The following is a 19,950-nucleotide window of genomic DNA, read 5'->3' as shown; positions in this document are numbered from 1 at the left end:
GTGTTCAAATTTCAGCATGAAATTCACTTTCTGTAGTGAAAAATTTGGAATTAAGGTGACACACACAAGCACGAAGATAAAAATGTGTATTTCTAAGAAAGAATTTGTCTAAGAGAAGGACAGGTTTTTCAGTCCTTTCTTTTCCTGGATGTCAGTTATCCAAGTGAGACACCCTCCTAAAATCACTAAAAAAAACAGGAATATGAGTTAAACCATGCAGCTCTCAGTGTCTTGTTTATTATTTAAACAAAAATTGATGCAATTTGGTATTCATCTTTCTTTACACTATTTATGAGGGTTGCTTTGCAATTTTGCATTTATCTCAATTTTTACAATGCAAGTATGGATATCACATTTTTGTTTAGAATTATGTTTAGTTTGAACAAATGCAAACTATTTATTTTAAAACAAAATAAATTAGTAGACATTTTAAAACAGCAGGAAGCACACAGCCATTTTGACTGAATGTGAAAGGACCCTATACAGAGAAAGCAGAATTATTTTTGCACTAACAGCACAATTTTCTTTGTTTCATGTTGTGTAAGAATAGTTACCAAAATGTACAACAGCTTTTTACAAAAAGTGAAAATAAATCAGTAAATGTTTAATAGAATGAATATTGGGATTAGTTAATATAAGGTTTTCCTAGTGCTTCTCTGGCACATGGAGAACTTACAGAACGGAGAGAGAAAAAGAAGAGGGGAAAAAAAATATATGCAAAGCCAGTTGGGTAGAGTTATGCAAATGACCTTATCAGGGCAAGCAAAAGGCCTCTCCACCTTGCCTGCCAATTCGGAAATAGCAGCTATGGACACACTCAGCTCCCTCTTCCTGAGGAGATGCAGCTTTAGCCTGTGATGTTGGCAACCACACTATGAAAGGAGATTAAAAATTGCCTCCTCTTTTAGGTCGTTTTAAGAGGTTGGCAGAGATGTTAAATGAATCCTGGAGAGGGCAAACACCCTGATGATATCCCTGTACCATGTTTTCAATTTCACAGGAGTTCTAGCAAATGAAAGGAGCAAAGAAACCACTAGGCTTTGACAGGGTTAGAGAATTAGTCCCAGACTTTTCTTGAGGCACTGGTTCCCATCCATCCTGACTTCCAATTTGAAGGGAGAAAGCAAGAAGTAACATTACAACTGATTTTCACAGGAGGTGCAGACATGCTTTCCAGGTTTGAAGTCCGGTGTTTTCAAAACCTTGAGCAAGCACTAACTGGTCTGTCATTTAACATTCAGCTGAGCTGATTGAATTTGTGGTCAATGTGACATATTGGTGAGGATTTTTCATAGCTGGAGTTGGACTCAGTTGTCAGGAGGCAACCAAATTCAGGAGGGTACAGTCGGATGAAGGGGTTGGCTGAAGTGTTAACTCTGGGTTGGGTGCACACTCTGAGGGTGCATCTAGTGTGCCAATGCAGCTTTTTTATTAGGCTTAAAAGATAAACCATGTGTGTAGCATTACTTAATTAAGAGGGTAAAGACTAAAAAAAACAGGGGGGAAAACAGTAACAGTGTCATGATTTTTTTTTGTACAATGCATGCTGCTCAGTCCTTGTTTTCCTTCTGATAACACCGAAGTATTTATGTGCAAACAAAACGTTCCTCTTGCTGAGTCAGCCTCCTCCTCCCACCCGATTCCGTCAGCAGAGTTGCAAAAGCATGACTTGTGACAGTGCTAAATGAATAAGGCTGAGGTTGGCTTGACAAGAGAAAATCTCCTCTTCACACAGTGTGCACACCTAGGGATGGTGGGGGAAGAGGAAGTCTAGAAAAAAGTAAAAAATGGTCATCACAAAACATTTTGTTAAAAATTAATCACAGTGCTTTCTTTTGGGAATTAATATTTGAGGGAAGTAGTGCTTCAGGACCAAAATCAACAAATTTGGTCACACCGTAGAAGACAGAATATTGAACAGGACCAATGGCTATTCCAGCAACTTCAGAAGATATAAGAAAGAAATACTGTAATTTATTAAAGAATAAGATGGCTCACATGTAAAACTTTTCTGAGTTTCCATTGTTGGTTATCCAAACACCCGAATTACAAGGGTGTAAATATTTTCTGAAATTGCATCCATGTCCTCAAAAGCTCTGCATGGTCTCAAACTCAGGAGACTCTGTTTTCATGTACATTCAGTACTTGGGTCCATATGCTCTGTGTTTATTATCTGCCAGAGAGGTGTGAGACATCTAGTTTGCAGATTTTCTCAGGGCTTCACAGGAAATTTGTGACACTTTGCATTCCCTAATGTCGTTTTGTGTGAAAATGCTGAAGAAGGCTTCTCCCACTCCTCAGATTGACAATGTACCCGTGTCTGCATTTCTGCCCCGTGCTGTCAGTGCCAAACTGATTGACCTGTCATGGGGGTGGGGGAGGAGGGAATCACATTAGTAAGCAAAGTATTTTGGAAAAGTTGTTTTTTCACTTGAAACTTGTTAAGAAGAAAGAAAAGACCTGGGAATTTTGACTTGCTTTGCACTTATGGGTATCAATGAGCTGAGTAGTTTCTGTAATGTAGGAATTACAAAAGCAGGCATGAAGGGAGAAGCTAAGGCAGCCTGAAAAGTTAGGTGTTCTTTCTTCAAAATGCAGTTCACTATCCTTTCCTAATGTTCATGTTTGCTTCCTACCTTCCTAATTCTCTAGTCTGTCTTTTTTTAAAATGATGTTCCAAGCTTTGCAAGTTGTAGTGAGTCAGACTTCCCAGGAGAGCAAAAACTTGAGATGATTTGGAAGTTGCGATACAAAAGAATGAAGCAAAACTGGTTTGGACTTTGTAAACTAAGCAAGTCCTGAAGCACTGGAAAAATAGAAGAGAAATTACTTCATGGAGACACCTGTGTAGCTCTTCTGACTTCAATGTTGTCATGATTGTGTCTGAGTTTCTGTGAGTACAAGTGGTGTGTGAACAGACAGACTTACAAATCTGGATTTCTGCAACAGATAAGATAATTAGACAAATGTCCTTCACAGAGCTGAATGAAGTTTGCTAATACAGGGGAGTACAGCTAAGACAATTTTAATTAGACAGGCTGGTGAAAAAGCATTTCAACTTTGTTTTCTCAATATCCACGTAATGAAGTATATGAGGACTCCAGTAGTTTCAGTTGGCTCCTGGGGACATGAGCATTATGCATACCACCTTGCTTCTACACTGAATCTCTTCCCTCTCTTGTCTGCCCATATTGTAATGCCTCCAGGTCCTCCTGCTTCCGTGTTTCATGCTACCTGGCACAACTGTCAGTCATGTAAAGAAGCCATTAGATGTTGTTAAATATTTCTAACAGATGATATAATTTGGTTGTCTTTCCCAATACTTGAACTTATTTAACCTTATTTAGCCTCACCCTTTCAAAAGAGGTGTCACTGTTAGTGGGATTGAGGGGTGAGTTCCTCGCTCCTCCCTGCTGTCACAGCTCCACAGCCCGTCTCAGCTCAGCTCTGGGGGCTCACAACACACAGGACCCCTCTCCAAGGACAGGGGTCCCATTTCCCGTCACATTTGCAGTAGTTTGTTGATCATAGCAAGCATGAGATGGTCATTCTTCCTGTGGGAAAGTAAGGGTGGGAAGGACAGAAGTCCTGGCGATAGGTTCACTGATGTCAAGGTCACTAAGTGTCTGTGCCAGCACAACAGGATTATGTGGCACTAGGAATTGTGAATCTGGGATTATACCAGTTACCTATCAGTACTAGGTGTCTGCAGCCTCTCTCACTGCACCTTTACAGTGACAAGAAACCCAAAAAGCAGGATGAGACACAACTTTGTGATTTAACTCATCCATTTGTTTCCCTTTTCATTCAAAGCTTTACTGGAACTGCATAGGTAAATCATTTGCCTCTATTGACATTGCAGTCATTTTTCCACTCCTGGAAGCAAGCCTTTCTCAGTGACATCATCCAGATTAAACCCAAGTGATACAGCAAACCCATGCATTATTTTTCAGTGGCATGTTACATGTTTTGTAACAATACTGACTGAAGCATTTTCTCAGTTTTCTCTTACCACATCCAGCTGTTATTCTTTTTGCAATTTGCCACCTCCTTTCCAGTTGTGTTGACCTAGCTGTTAGTGCAATTGTGCTCTTAATTATTGCTCTTAATCTGTTCAGAAAGCTGATCTGGCAGAAACCAATGTACATGTATACATGAATACAGATCATCTCTCTCATCAAGAACACAGCATAGCTTCTCCACCAAATGCACTGGCACATCAACCTGTGGTTTCCAGAAAACATGACTAAGTCAACATGGCCACTGAACACTACATGTTGTCCAGTCTGTCACCTGGGACGAGCTTGTTTGAAGGACACTGTGCTTACTGCAGACACCCTAGCACTGAGATAGAAATTATCCCAAAAAGAATCTTGCATGCTGTCCCAGTTGATAAGAGTTCATTTCTTATTCCTTGTAACAGTATTTTCAAGTGGTTCTTAGTTCTTATGCCTCAACTTCATATGACTTCTATAGAAATAATAAATGCAAGCCAGTTTTTTGGGGACCCTAATATGAGAAATTAGTGGGTATGTTGACTGGCTTCAGAGCAAGAAGGAGTTAAATGCTGGAGAGGAAGCAATTCTCAAGCTGCAGCAAAAATAATCATGATAATTTATCATCTGATAATCAAAGAGCACACACTTAATTTGTTCTCATTATCAATGTATTTCAAGCACAAGTACCTCGGTACAAGAGGCCTTCCTGAGCACAAGTTGCACTGGAAGGTTAAAGGGCCCCATGGAAATGTAATGCAGTTACTTCTCCTGAATGGGTGATGTGTTGTAGTGCAGCTTGGAGTCCATCTCAGTGGCCTCCTCGTCCCCTGAATGTGGAAAAGGACCCCTGGCATTTAGAGCTGATCTTTGAGGCACTTCACCTTTCTCTAGGACAGCAGAGTCTTCTTGGAGAAATGACTGACAGTTTCTAAGAGCTGTAGGGATTTGGTTCATTAAGAAACCATCAAGAAATGAAGCTAAATCTGGAGGTTTTAATCATGTCAGAACTCCAGTTTGCAACATCTTGGGAGTGAGAGATGTCTGCAGCATGATAAGAGTGGGCTTTTACCTCCAAAGATGTGGTTCAGAACTAAGCACACTGTGCAGTGTCCAAAGTTGTAATTTGTACAGTTTCCACCAGCAATTCAATATTTCATGTCACCTGAAGGCAGGTCTTTGCATAAAGCACAGAAGAACTTGTGTACTGGTATATTGAAGCAGGCTGTCATAGCCCTCCTGCATTAGGACTTTGCAGAGAATGCCTGCATGAGCAAGACATCTAAAAGCAAAACCAGTTACAGTAAAAGTATGGCATACTTTTACCACATGCTAGTGGTGATTTTCTTAATGGTTGCAGGCAGAGTAAGCCATGGTTCTGGGCTGTGCTGCCAGAATCTGCTTTTACAGTAGCAGCACAAGTGCAGCTGCAGCTCATGAGCCTTGGAGCCCCAGTGCAGAGGAAGCCAACAGATGACATCTTGCTGTTAGGGCTTAGGCTGTTCTGTAGTGGAGCTGGCCTCGCGTTCCCTGGAAACAGCCTGGAAAACATTCTCTTTGTGTGCACACTCCCCCCTCCCCAGCTCTCACAGTCACAGCTGAGTTAGGAAACAAAGTCCCAGCCAAAATTCCTCAAGGGAAAGGGACCCAACTTCTTCAGGATGTGAGCCTCTGAGAACAAAATCTCCCTGTGAGAAAAAGGCAGCTTTTTAATACAGAGGATTATGATGGTGGTGGTGGTGTTTTTTTGACATGTGAAACTGAGATTTCAAAACTTTCCACTTAATTTAGCTGTACAAAAAGGACTTCCTGATCCCTCTCACAAAATTGTAGAATCTCTCTAAATTTGCATCCACTGGCAGATCAAGGTGGTGTAGCTGATGGTAGGTTAAAGTGATCAATTGCTGAAAGGAACTGTCTTAATTTTAGGCAGCTGTGTTAATTGCAGCTAGAAACTATTTCTTCATTTGTTCATATCTTTCAGCAGTGTTGGTCAGGTACTTAAACCCGGAGCTTCCAGTTCAGTGATCAGGATTACTGTGCATGCTGTAAGTAAGCATGGTAATAATCTGAGCACTCTGCTCCACTGTACAGCAATTAGATAGCAGGTAAAAGACTTAAGTAAAGGCATATGTAGGTCAAGATGACCAAGATTAATTTATTTCTGATGACTTACAAATCTTCAACTCCTCAGCCAGAGATCAAGGCCATATTGTGTTAAAAGAAAGAAACAAGACATATTGTCCATTCATTCTAATATGGACTTGGGTTGTTTACTGTGAAATTACTGTTGCCAGGATCCATCAAATAATTGGTATGATAAGTGGGAAGGTAAAGTAGGTGTAAAGGATGTAAAGATTCTTTGCATGTGTCCAGTTGTAAGGAGGAGCAGAATAAAGTTCCTGGATTTGTTCCCTCAGTGCTAGGTAGGCATCCAGCGCCTTTTTGACTCACATCTATAAAACAGATATATCAATCTAATTTGTCTGCAGTTGAAAGTCACTGTGTAGTGTAAATGTATAAGTGTTACTAAGTATCAACAGTGGCCATAGTTGGTGCAGAAAAAATGTAAAGAATGCTTTTTAGACCTGAAATTTTGTCCTGGATTAAGATTAAATTGGTTTGAAACAATAAAGAGTTGCTGAGAAGAAAATGAAAGTTTTTATAATCCCTTGACTTCTACTGGCAGAACTGTTTGCTTCTGGCAGCATTGTCTCTTGAGCTAGCTACCCTGTGACATTGTCAGGGCTCAGCTGCTCTTGTTTAGGATATAGTTTTTGCACATACAAGGAAAAAGCCAACAGAAGACATTTCTTTCAGCTCCATTTGGAAGGGAACAGTAGGAAAGCAATGTCTGCTCCATGGACAACAGCCAAAAACCGGTAGAGATGAAGTCAGGAGTAGATTAAGACTGTAACTGGGAGCAGATCCAAGGCAGCATTTCCCCCTCCCCATCCCAGTGCCAGCGCTGGTGCTGTGCTGGCTGCCGTGGCTGGAATGCCGTGGTGCGCAGCCGTGGGAGCTGCGGAGCGGCTGCTGGCAGCCAGGGCCAGGCAGTGTCCTGCTGTCCATGGCTCACTGAGCCCTGCTGCACTCTGGCCTTCTCTGAACCTGCTGCCCAGATGGCAAAAGCCAGCCTTCACCCTGCCCTGGAAGGAGGCCTCTTGTCAGGCTGCTAGGAAGGTTTTGCAAACAACGTGAAAGGAAGCTGGAGCTGTCTGTGGAGTTCTTGAAAGCTCTTGGACATGGCTCGTGGAATGAGTGCCTAGAAAACCCACTGGTCTTTTCATCACCTCTGTGGTTGCTCAATTCTTTGGTAGGTTTTCCCTTTCAGAACCTCAAATTCAGCTTCAACACACAAACCAGCACCATTATGTAGACTGGTTTGTCCTGGCCTGAGTGAATTCTGGTTCAGGCCACAAACTGCTTGTCAGCAACAGGTAGGCTGCTTCAGCATTGTTATTTCTGTTTCTGACTAATACCAGAGTGGGGCAGCTCAAAAGGATATCCTAATATCTACTTGTTCTATAGGTTCACTCTGTATGATGCAGTGGAAACAGAAGGGGGACAAGTGGCTGCTATGGGTCAAATATAGATTTCAATTATAAGAAACACAGCACAACTGGTCACATTAAACCATTGGGGTTGCACTAGAAGCTTTAGTCTGACATCAGGTCCTACTCCAGAGACTTCAGAAATTGGTCAGCAGTATTCAGGGAATTTTTGGACTTGCTGGGCCTGGGGGTCTTAGACATAGCAGAGTAATTTTGTCTGACAGTTACTTCATTTACTTACTTGTCTCTGCACAGAAAAGGGGTTGGGCATAGAGTGATAAAGAAAATATTCTCCATTTTGAATTTTGTAGTGTGGCTTCAGATTTTGTGGGGTTTTTGTCTTGATGACTTCATCTTCCATCGTTAATCAATGAGCTGTCTCAACCCAGCAAGCTAATTTAGAGTCCTGCTTGTGCATTTGATCAGCAAATACAAACCATGTGTAATGTCAGCAGGTTAAGCGAGGTGATGGAACATGGGATTTTCACCTCAGTTCCAGAAAGGGCCATAGTTGCTTCCAGGAAGCTGAGCTTGGCACAGGGTGTGGGCAATTGAAAAGATTTATTTCCCTGTATGAGAGCTCATTCTAATCGAGCATTTTCCAATCAATATGTTTCTTACAGACTTTCCAAAGGCTGCATTAGGAAAGCAATTTTATTTATTTTATGACCCTGAAGCCCTGAGGGATTCGGGTGTGTCAGCTTCACAGGGTCTCTGTACAGACAGTGAAAGGAGAAGGGCTGGGTTGCAGGGCACCACACCAGCAAAGTCAGCATGACAGAAATCCATGGCAGAGCTTCACTGGGTTGGTTTCTGCAGGTGTCTGCCCACATGGAGGCCCCAGAGCAGGCACAGTGCACTGTGCTCTACCTCTGACACCTTGTGCAACAGGACTCTAGAAGAAATAAGTCTGCACCTTTTATTTCAGATTACTACTGAAAAAGCTGTTTTGCCCCTGTTCCCAGCAGTGTAGGAGGTTCTCCAAAGCCTTGTCATTCTGATCACAGGCACTTTCAGACCTTCTTAAAAAATGTGCAGGCCTCACTTGTTTCTTCTCCTGCCACAACTCCTCTGTTCCCTATCCAATCATTTTTTCCTCAACAAGACCTGTAAAGGGGGCATTTTTATCTGCTGCAATGCATTTCTTTTGTACCAGTTCGTACTCACCTCCCAAATAATTCTCTCTGAGGATTAGCCAGGATTAACCTTTTCTTCATTTTCTACCTTTGCTTATCTCTGTGCAGGAAAGTACAGAGGCAGCTCTACTGTAGGATGAGGCAGTCCCTGCAACCCAACAGCAATGAATAGCCACTGCTTCTTCACTGCCTAGGTCAAGGGGCACCTGATGGAAAGAGCAAGTGGTCAGGCACATCACAGCACACAGACTTCTGTCCCCTGCTCGTAACAGCAACTGCACAGACTGCCAGCAGTACAGGATTTACCATGTGGCAGAGCTGTATCTTCCACATGTATGCTAACCCCAGAATAGTCTCCAAGGGCACTTAATTACACTTTTCATCTTCATAGGATACCTAGGCATGCTGCAGATTTCTGTCATCTCTGAGGAACTGCAAAGACTTCCTGAGAAAGCAAGATATTTACCCTTCCCACCTTTTCCTTCCAGAGCAGTATAGTTTTGAAGAACTGCTGAGCACCCTGTGGGTGCTGGATGCTTTGGGGAAGTCACTTGGGGTGATGTAGCAGCCCTAGCAAAGAAAGCACATACACAGAATTGCTGCCTCAGGAGAACCTCAGTGCCTCAGTTTGAAAAGCCCTTCAGCATGATCCCACACTGCTGTTGAGCTCAGCAGTGCCCTGCTGGGGAGCAGTGTGGTGGTGGTTCTGTCATGTCCAAGCACCATACCAGAACAGGGCCCCTGGTCTGCAGCAACAATCAGTGACTCAACAGGGAACCAGAAAGCAGCACACACAGCACCATGGCAATGTTGAACCCTTGTCCTTTGAAGCAGCTGTGCAGCATTTTGCACTTCAGAGCATTTTGGATGTTAACTGGCAAAGCCCTATGACACCTCTTTGTATTTTGGTAGTTCAACACTCTAAACAAAGATGTGAGACAGGAAGGGACTTCAAAAAGTTGCTCTGGCAGAGCCTGGGATAAGGATTTAAATGTAATCATATGCTTTGTGTTCAGACTGTGTTGCTTTTATACAGAAATTAAGATCAAAACACAACCTCATGCACCATGCATCTCTCCTGCTTGACGTGCACCATCATATGCAGTGGCACACAGTGGCTTCACAGCTAACAAGGAAAAATTTTGCTAATCAACAACAAAGAAAGAGAGCATCAGTTCCTGAAAAGTTACTTGGTAGGAGACATTCAAGTGTTCTGAACTTCTCCAAGCATATTTTCCCACTAAAGGCTCACATTAGCTACAGACATAAGCTGGTTTCCCTGATGCTGCCAGTGATGATGCATCTGTCCCTGGGTGTTTGGGAACCAGCTGCTGATTTGCATGCACTGCCCCCTTTGCTGTTTGCCCAACCATGCTAAGTAGTTTTTGGCGTGGGAGTGTGAACAATTCTGTCTGCCCTGCAGAAAGCAGGGATAAATGAGAGGTCTGTCTTTACCCCCTTCTCACATCATCATCCTGCCTGCCAGGCAGCCAGGCGGGAGAATGGAGAGCGTAGCTGAAGTGGAACAAAAAGTTAGACAAAACTTATTATGAATACTGTTTTCCATGTGCGTGCTGTCCTGTGGCTGTGTCCTCATCTCGAAACTAAAGCGAAACAGCAGCTCTTGGTGGTACTGTGCATCACATTTTGCACTGGATTTGTGTCCTCAGATTGTTCCAAAATGAGTCAAGGTGAGAACAGCCTGTGGTATGTTATACTTCACATTTTAGGTGTATCTGTTGCGTACACTGAACGTAGCAACTCATACTGTAAAATACATACTCTGTCTTCCAAACCAAAGAAGGGGTTGCTGAGTGCAAGTGCTTTGCTAGATTTAAGGTTGGCTACGTCTGTTCAAAAAACGAAGTTGTAAGCCCCCGAGAAGTATGTGGTTGGGTGAAATATTACTGGCTGTGTAGTTCTAAGTGCAAGTACTGCCTGAGCAGAGCACTCTGTTTTTCGAACCTCAAAGCCTGACCATACTTCAGTTTCCTGATGGGCTCTGTCAGAACTGAACTCTCCAGAGACCATCAGCCTAAACTGTTCAACAGACCATTACATTCCTCTTTGTGTCCATGTCTGTTGGTGTTGACCAGGTTTACTGGCTACTTCAAAGTATAAATTATCCCATGAGTCCCTTTCCATTGTACTTTGCTTTGTTGCTTGAGAATAGAAAGGAATGAAGGAGGGAAAAGTGGGTTTCTTCTGCACTCGAGATGGTAACCAGCTTGTGCCCTGCAGCTTGCGAATTGATCATCCTCATAATTTATAAGGTAGCCAGAGTAACAGTTGTATGAAACAGGACTTCAGGTGAGCAATATGCTGCAGAAGTAGATAGTCTATTAAGACACCAGTGCATCAGCCTGCAGTGTTAGAAAGGTGAGCACCAATTTTGCCACTGTTTAATGCGTATAAAGCTGTCAGTTTATAAACATGTCAATGAATTATTGTGTTTTACTCTGCTGGAGGTGGTTCTTAGAAATTGACAGAAGACAGAGAATATGCTGGATCTCACAGAGCCAGATCTTGATGGTTTGCATAGCTTTGTCTAAGCTGCTTTCAGCTATTGAGTTCAAGAAGTTTTTGTTGTTGCTTTTTTTTGCACAGACAGGGAGACCATGATAGGGAATGCTTGCAAGATTTCAACCAGAGGAGCAAAGCAGAGATGGGAGCAGAGCCAGGTCTGACTCTTAGGTCAAAATTCACCTTGGGAAGTCCATGGCCATCAAGAGGACAGGCTGGAAGAAAGGCAGTATCCCCAATGTCTAGCTGCACCAAGTGAAAGCAGCAAAACCTTCACACCGATTCCAGCAGTTGGTTCAGCAGGCAAAACTCTGCCCTCATTTTGCAACACAGCTCTTGTTTTTTCCTCACTTTATCCTGCTTGGTAAATATCTTTGTTAGTTGAAGACAGTGCTGTTAGCTTCTGCAGAGAATAAAACCAGAGAGATAAAAAGAGCCATTTTCCTCCACTGTGGGCATGACAATAAAAGAAGATGGAGAGAAAAAAATAAGAAACAGCATCCAAAGAAGTAAAATAGTATAAGTGGGATTAGGTTTTCTTTCATGGACAGTACAGGAAAGCAATTTCATGACCTACTGATAGCAATGTACACTGTGCTGTAAAATCCCTTCAGCTGCAAAGCCAACCATCTCATGACCTTGTTTTCACAAAACCAGCTGCTTCTTCTTTAGAAGGGTCAAAGAAGGTGGCATTCAAGTTTAGTAGATGCTGCACTGCTCATGAAAGAATTATTTTTTGTGTGACAGTTTGTGAAGCACGTTCAACAATGCTGTGCACCCCTAGAAAAGCCTCCTGTGACTGAGCTGGTTCAGCCTCACAAAACAAGTGGGCATGTGGTGGGGGCATGTTTTTTTGAGAAACCAACTTCCCAGGAAAGCAGCAGGGGAGGAAGGGAGGGAAGTGAGAGAATAAGAAATCCATCTAGGGAAAAGCAGTTTACTTCTTTTATGGCACCTTATGTTTTCCAAACACAATGTAAGTATTTTAATCATGGGATCACCCCAGGGGTGGAGTGATGTGGCACATCCACCCACACAGTTTGGCCGCAGCCAAACTGAATTAGACTGGCTGCTTGCTAAAATTCTCAGTAATTTTAAGCTAAGTGGTCCTATGTCATATTATCTGGGGCTTTTCTCACAGGTTTCAGAGGTGCTGCTGAAACCCATCAGAGAGCTCATTTGCAGTGTGAAGTGTTGGGTCTGTTTCAGGGCTGCCAGCACAGCTCATGGGGCTTGTCCCAGTCTGTGTAACTTATTTGGCTGTTCTGGATCTAGCACTGATCAATCTGAAGCTCTCTTTGGACACAGTACTTTTGTACTAGTTGAACAGAAGGCAAAAATGTTCCCCTGCAGGTGGGAAGTGTGGATCTGTTTGTACAGGAAGTGATTATTTATTACATTGTTATCTATAAGAGAGTTCACACCTCATGTGAAGGTATTGTACAATTCTGTCCTTGTCAGCCCGATTTTCACAGTGGTGCTTTTTTTTGTTTCATGCCTCATTGGGTGAAGTACACATCAGAAGGCTGGTTAGATTTCTACACAGCAGTTCTCCTATGGGCAGTTTATTACTTGCATGGTCTGGCAAAGAGGAGGGCAGAAGAAATCATATGAGCATTTCAAGCACTTCTCAGGTGGTCATGTAAAAGACCCTTTCATATGTTGTGGTCTGCCTGCATCATGTCTCACCTTTCTCTTTTAGCTACAGCAACAGCCTGGGGTCTGGGGTGTATTTTCTGCAGGAATAGCCCTTTATTCAGCAGAAGATGAACCTCACTCTGACGTTTTAGATGACAGTTTCCATGTCTCTGAGCAAATGTACACCTCACCCCAGTCTCTTCAAAAAGAAAAAGTCCTACAGAAAACTCTGACCTCAATAAGCAGACCTTAATTCATAGGGGGAAGAGAATTTACTTCATAAATAATTAAAAGCTACTGCTTGTTTCTGTAGTACAATAGTATGCTACAGTTGAAAGCCAATGGAAATTCTTGCTACGGTCATACAGACATCCCTTCCTTAGGTCAGCTCTGACCCTTTCTCAGGCACAATCTCAATTCCTCTTCTGACAGAGATTCAGTTCTTTATGCAGCTGTGGCTCTGGGACTTTCCAAAGCCGTTGTCTGGGAATCTGGCAAAGCAGCAGAATGCAATTCACTTCATGTTACCTCTTGCTAAAACAGAAATTAAAGGGTTGCCTATCTGTTAAAGAAGTAAAAACCAAACCAAAACAAGAGTGGTACGACTCTCCCAGGCTTCTTTTAGTATTTGGTAGGAGGAGGGTAATTGGATCTCAGAGAATGGTGTGCCAGGAAGGAAATTTCTTCCCATGTGCAGCGTACAATCAGCCAGGTGCAATACAAGGAAGGGAGGTTCGTCTTCCTCTGAAGTATAAGGTACTGGCTCCTGCCAGAGGCTGTGTACCAGAGATCTGATCAGATATGGCAAATTTTATGTTCCTATGCACAGTGGGTAAGCTTTGTAGCAAGTCAAACAATGAGTCATCTCACGAGGGGGAAAGAAAAATAAAGCTTTTATCGCCCATTGGATTGGAGATAATCTCTCTACTTGGGTATAAACAGCTCTTCACTGTGTTCCCTTCTCTCCAGGGGAAGGAAGCTATTTTAAATTTGTGTGTAGAACAGATATTGAATTGTCATACCTCCCAAGCTTCTCTGCCTGAGCCCAATAAAGGTAGCAGGTAAAATGTCTTTGATAGTGATGTGGTTGTGTGTGAGTAAACACAATAGCCTAGGTTGTATAAGCTGTATGAGCCGGCTGGCAGAAAGGGAGTGCCAGATTCTCCTTGGCACCTTGGAAGATCTGTCCCCAAACCAAATATCTCTACTATTTTACGAAAAAATGCTATACCCTCTTTCATGGACCTAGTTACATTGGTAATATTTGATTGAAACACAGGAAACACAGGCTAAAGCAGTGCCAAAGGTGGCACGATCTTGGCCCTGGCTTTCCTCTCCAGTGTGAGAATGACACCTGCTCACGTAATGCACCTGGAGGAGGGGTGGGCCTGTCTGAATGCACCTCTCTCAACAATACATGTGCTGATAATCACACTGTTACAGGGGCTGTGTTTAAGCAGCCCTTCCTTACAGACCCCACGCCAGCCACCTGGAGAGAAGCCATGGCTCTGTTGCATGTGACAACTTTTCATTATTCTTGATCCATGACTGTACAAGGGGTGTGAAGAGAGAGCACACCTCTCTTCCATGAAAGAATACACACCGAGGATGGATGGCACCAAGAACTTCTGCACAGTGGAAATCTGGAATGAAATAATGTCCTGTGAGCTTTCTTCAGGATGCTGAGGCAGTTCTCATTTCTCTGTATGTCACAGATAAACCAAAGTGCCAAAGTATTTTGCAGTCCAGTGTTTAGAGTAATCCTGCACCAACATGACATTGCTCTCTTTCACTTTGCCCTGAGACTTTGTACATTATGCTGTGGGGAGAAAGGGAGAGTTTTGTGATGTCTGCCTGTGTTCCTCTGCCTTGTCTCAATTTGGTAACAGAACCGTGGTCTCTTTCTGGCACAGGTTTGCAGCCAGCCTACTGGAGCAGGGAAGATGTGGCACAGTGGCTCCGGTGGGCAGAGAAGGAGTTTGCCTTGAGGCCCATTGAGAGCAGCACCTTTGAGATGAATGGCAAAGCTCTGCTGCTCCTGACCAAAGAGGACTTTCGATACAGGTCCCCTCATTCAGGTGAGGATTATTTACAGAATCTGTGACTGGAGAGAGAGAGAGGAAGCTGCAACAAGAGCTGGAGCGGGTCAGAGGAGGAAATGGTCAGCTTTGCTGGAGTGGACTGGGAAAGGGAGGATAAAAGGTGGACAGAGACACTTGTATGAGGCAAGAACAAAGAGGGAAGGAAATCTAGATACACCTGAGTTGTAGGCATATTCGAATTCAAATTCAAACCCAAACATTCAACCTGTTTATAGTTAAAACTCCCTGCAGAATTCCCAGAAAGCAAGCTGCTCTGGCAGCATTTTGAGACTTCCAGTTCTTCCCTGTAAAGGCTTATCTGTTCACAGACCCAACTACAGCAGCAAGTTAATCAAGTGCTCCAGCCTCTTTAAGCAGCCCATATTAGCATTTTGCCTCCCAGTTGTCTTGGCTGAGGTGCTGCTAAAAGTGATTGCAAAACCTCTTTCCTTGGGGACTTTGCCTGTATTTAACAGCCCCTGTGGGTTTTGCTTTATTTTACCATATTCTTACATGTGCTGGAGTCCAGCCCTCAGCATAACACAGACAGGTGCATGAATCAGTCTGCCTGTTGCTCAAGTTACATCTTCATTTATTCACAAAGGAGATTTAGAAATGTGTGTGTTGCCTGCCTGCATTTGTATCCCCTGTGGTCTGTCTGCTCCAGTTTTACAGTCAGAGTAAGCCTCTGCCCTCCTTTGTCAGGGGTGTTTAACTAAATATGAGTTGTGAGCTTTGTTTTTTGTGACCACAGGAGGTACTCCTGTTAAATATAAAGGCTTGCACTTCAATCACTACAGGTGATCAAAGAGCTTGGACCAAGTGGTGACAGAATTGCTGTGAGGAGGCTTCCAGTGCAAGGCTCACAAGATGCAGGAGTACAGCTGGTGCTGCTGGGATCCAGCTGATAATCAAGCTGTGGGTCTAATTCTGCACCAACCTGCTTGGCCACTCTCCACAACCATCCTGCTGCAGAATCTGTCTCATAAACTGTTGCTTATGTTTAGTATATATAAAGTTTTTTAAGCATGTGCTTCAAATCAGGACTGATTTTGTATGGAAGGCGAGCCCAAACATTAATGTCTATTGTCACTGTAAGATGTTAGTGAGAACTAAGGTCTTTTTGGTTTTTTTGGTTGTTTTTTTTTTTCCTGATACCCCACTTGGAGTGTAAAAATTAGCCCTGCTTGAAGCAAAAGGAGTATTGAAAGCAGGGTTGTGGGCAAAGTCTGCAAGGGGCACCTTTATGTATGTTGTCTGCAACTCCCCTTCCTGCATGCAAGCTATGTTCCTATTCTTCCCCTTGTATGCTGTGAGGGCACTTGAAATAAGGAGGATTAAAAGTGTTTCTAGGCTGGAAATAGAGTGTTCCTAGAGAAGAGCCTCTGACTTGCAAAATCTCACTTTATTCAGAAGGTTAAGCTGAATTTGGAACAAAATAACCCAACTAAAGGCCTCCTCCCTTGCATTTTGTCTCTTCCTGCCCTCCAAGTATACTGATACACTGATAATAAAACTTGTGGAGGATATCTGAGTCAGTCCCTAAAAATTTAGGTAACTGTAGGTAAAGGGACATTACCTCAGCATTTCCCAGAATCAACTGTACGTGAAATTTAAGAACTGTGAAATAATGTTTGCCACAGAGGCATTAGGTTTTTCCAGACTGAAACCACACAAAAGCTGTATCATTTCCCCTCATGGTTAAACCAGGAGAAGGGCATGCACTCCCACAGTCTTGCCAAGAAAGGGGCTCACACCCCCACAGCTCTTCTGTTCAGGGCTGCCCAGGGAAGGGAGGCAGCAGAGGAGGGAGGGAGGAAGGAAGGGAGTACAAAACGTTTTTCACCATCTTAACATTGCTGTACCTGGGTGATGCAGAAATGTCAGCTATTTCATTAGGTAAAAAAACAACCAAAATGCAGACTGCTTTATGGATGTTTTCAAAGTCTGTCTGGCCAATCAAAAGAGGTACAAATTTGCTGCTTTCTTGCTTGGAGTGTTACAGCACTAGTTATTTATGATTCTGCCACTGTTGCATTCAGTGGTGGAAATTATGTGGTAAAATCACTTTTTAGACTTACATGTAACTGCGTGCTCAAGGCTTTGTTTTTAATTGGGTTTTCAGGTATTGCAATCACCTTTTAAAAATGCCCTAAAGTCACTGCTGAGACAGTAAAAGCAGCCTAGATGTTAAAAATAAAGGAAGCTGAACTATGGAAAGCAGTATGGTTTTAACTATTTGACACCAAGAAACTCAAGTTGCCCACAAATTAGAATACTGGCAGTTTACAGAGACAAGAGACAAATGGTACACAGCTTACAGTGTCGTAGAAACAACTACTAAAAAAGTCCCATGTTTGAGAAAACTCTTCCAGAAAATCTAAGGTTTCCTAAGTGAAACTTCACTAACTTTGTTTTCAGTTAATATCCAATTGTTGCAGCCTGTTCCTCTGTAATATGAGCAGTGACAAGCAAAAGAGCAGGCAGAGTGAAAAGTCAAGAGACTTCCTATCCTGTGATGTACAATTTCACTTTGCAATGTGCAACCAGTTACACCAGACCAAATGCATAAGGACCTTATGTATTTCATGTAGACGTTGGAATAAGGTCATCCGTACAAGATTTATAAAAGGCACAAAATAAGCAGTTAGTCCTCTGGTCTCCTGGATATTGCAGTGTTATGTTTTGTTAAGGAAAGATACAGCAATTATGGTGCCAGGGAATGTCATTCTGTTTTGCCACAGTCACACTCAGAGGTGTGATGTGCCTTTTTTTCCTTTCAGAGGAGAACTTTGCATAGCAGTGAAATGCAGGATTTTCCTGCTAGCATTTTTGGGTCTGAAAATAGCATCCAGGAGCCATGAATTTTGTGCATCAGATGGCTTAAAGGAGTCTTCTCATCAGTTATGTACATTTTAATTTCCTTTTTCCTGCTGTTTGTCTTTCAGGTGATGTTTTGTATCAACTCCTTCAGCATATCCTGAAGCAAAGGAAAGCTCGTATGCTCTTCACACCCTTCTTCCATCCTGGGAACTCTATCCATGCTCAGCCAGAGGTCATATTGCACCAGAATCATGATGAAGGTAACTGTGTCTCATTCTTACAGGAGCTGCCATTACAGAGGCGAGTAGGAATTATGTCATTTTCTTGCTCCAAAGTCAGATAAAGCTGCTCTCCTCCCTCTGTCTCCATAGCTTTGGAGCAATCAAATGGTTTAGTGAGTCAACAAGCCCTTCTCCATTTATCTTCTATTATTTTGTTCTGTTTCCAAAGCATTTTTACAAGCTATGTCAGATACAGATTGAAAAGCAGAACATTTTATTGACCCTATTGATTCATTTTAACTCACACCCAGTTATGTAGACAAAGTTGCTCCATGGACTTTTAGCATCCTGTAGATGCAGCTAAATGCAGTCATTGGCAGAGCGAGGGAGGGCAGCCTCAGAGGGGAATATCCAGCTCCTAGTCACTTCAGCTGACAGTGTCAGAACATCATGCCAGAAGTTCCTGGCGCTGAGCCCATCATGTTGCTCAGCTGATGGGCTGATTGAGCGATTCCTGTGAGAGAAGTGGACTTCTGCAGGTTTTCTCTCATTTTTACTATCAGAACTACTTGCTTAGGTCTGCTGGTGTGCACACATACCATGACTATCAGAGATGAAGAAAAAAGAATAGTTAAGTTTGTGGAATTGCATATTTGGGCTTTTTCTGCTACAAAATGGAATTGTGCTTCTTTTCACTGGAAATTTGAGGTTTTAATTCTTTAAAATACATATGCTGAAGTACTTATTGGATTTCTTGGCTATATAATAGAAAAATATAAAACTTAAGAATTTTCAGAGGTCCTTTTCATGAAAGCATCAGGCAGAATTATTTTTTTCTCAATTAAAAATTAAATGAATTTTCAATTTAAAAATCTACGAAGAAGTATTACTTCTTTTTTGAGTAAGCAAGAGAAGAGAATATAAGTGAGTTAGGATGCCACCCTGATCTCTGCCAATTGGAGAAAAGATGTGCTCATTCTATTTGATATGAATCTATTTCAAGATTGAACATGGGATTGCAAGGGAAGGTTCAGGATTGCTGTCACACCTGTGCAGTTGCCTGTGGCCAGTCTGAAGTGGCCAGAATCAAATGGCACCAGCAGAGCCCTGAGAGTAAGCCAACAGCAGGACAGCAGCAGGTGGAATAAGGATGCTCCCAGTGTTTCCACACAGCTGTGTAAATATTCCAGGTTAGATGAGGGTGCTGCAGGTCAGGATGAGGTTCAGTTGGCAAAGCTGTACAAGAGACAGTTGCCTGCTCTATTCAGACCATTAGCAAAATCTCAGTCTTATCCTCCATCTTGGCCTTCACTCACGAGTTCTCATTCTAAATTTTGAACAGAAATACTGGCTGCTCTCTCAGACACTCCTACATTTAACATATGGAGCAACTTTGACTAGTCAGAGAGGATTTTGCAGGGATGATCAGTTGGCTTTTCATGTGTGTCATTTAAAAAATACATCTTTTATAATCTAGTGATTAATAAACAACTTAGATTTCTTCCTTAAAATAATCTGACTGCTGATAGTAGCACTGTTTTTGCTTAGAGAACTCTGTGCTATTACTTAAAACTTCTCTTTATAATGACAAAAATTAAGTCTTGGTTTCCCCGTGAGGGGAACTTCAAAATAACCAAAAGAAACTACAGCTTGCCTGCCACAAGACTCAGCAATCAAAAAAATCTCTATGCTAAAAATTTACAGGCAGGTGAATTTGTTTATTTTGACATTACTTCTTCCTTCTGTTTCACAAAGTCACTTGGGAGACACTAGCACAATTGAGTTTTCATTTTCCCCCAGCAAAATACAGCTTACTTAAAAAAAGAGAATGAATGTGAGGAGCAGAACTTAACCCTGGCTAACTCACAGACTGTCACAGAGGGGACAGGTTTTACCCTGGCACTGTTTTGAGTGGTTAAACTTCACAGGTGATGTATCTTTATTACAATCTCTCCTTACTCTGGTGCTCTTTTCCATTT

General features: G+C 42.5%; 1 protein-coding gene across 4 annotated transcripts in view; it reads left to right on the top strand.

Moving 5' to 3' along the window:
• Positions 1-19,950, top strand: part of ETV6 (ETS variant transcription factor 6) — a 123,537-nt gene that overhangs the window by 80,148 nt on the left and 23,439 nt on the right. For 3 of the 4 annotated variants that reach the window (XM_079305046.1, XM_079305045.1, XM_079305048.1), the window contains 2 exons: positions 14,760-14,924; positions 17,876-18,010. In XM_079305046.1, the coding sequence (XP_079161172.1) occupies positions 14,760-14,924; positions 17,876-18,010 (300 nt within the window). The remainder of the gene's footprint in view (positions 1-14,759; positions 14,925-17,875; positions 18,011-19,950) is intronic. The other variant, XM_079305047.1, reaches the window with a different exon arrangement.

Source organism: Erithacus rubecula, assembly GCF_903797595.1.
Source record: "Erithacus rubecula genome assembly, chromosome: 4".
NCBI lineage: Eukaryota > Metazoa > Chordata > Aves > Passeriformes > Muscicapidae > Erithacus > Erithacus rubecula.
The sequence above is the reverse complement of the archived record's forward strand: the minus strand, read 5'-3'. Positions and strand labels throughout refer to the sequence as shown.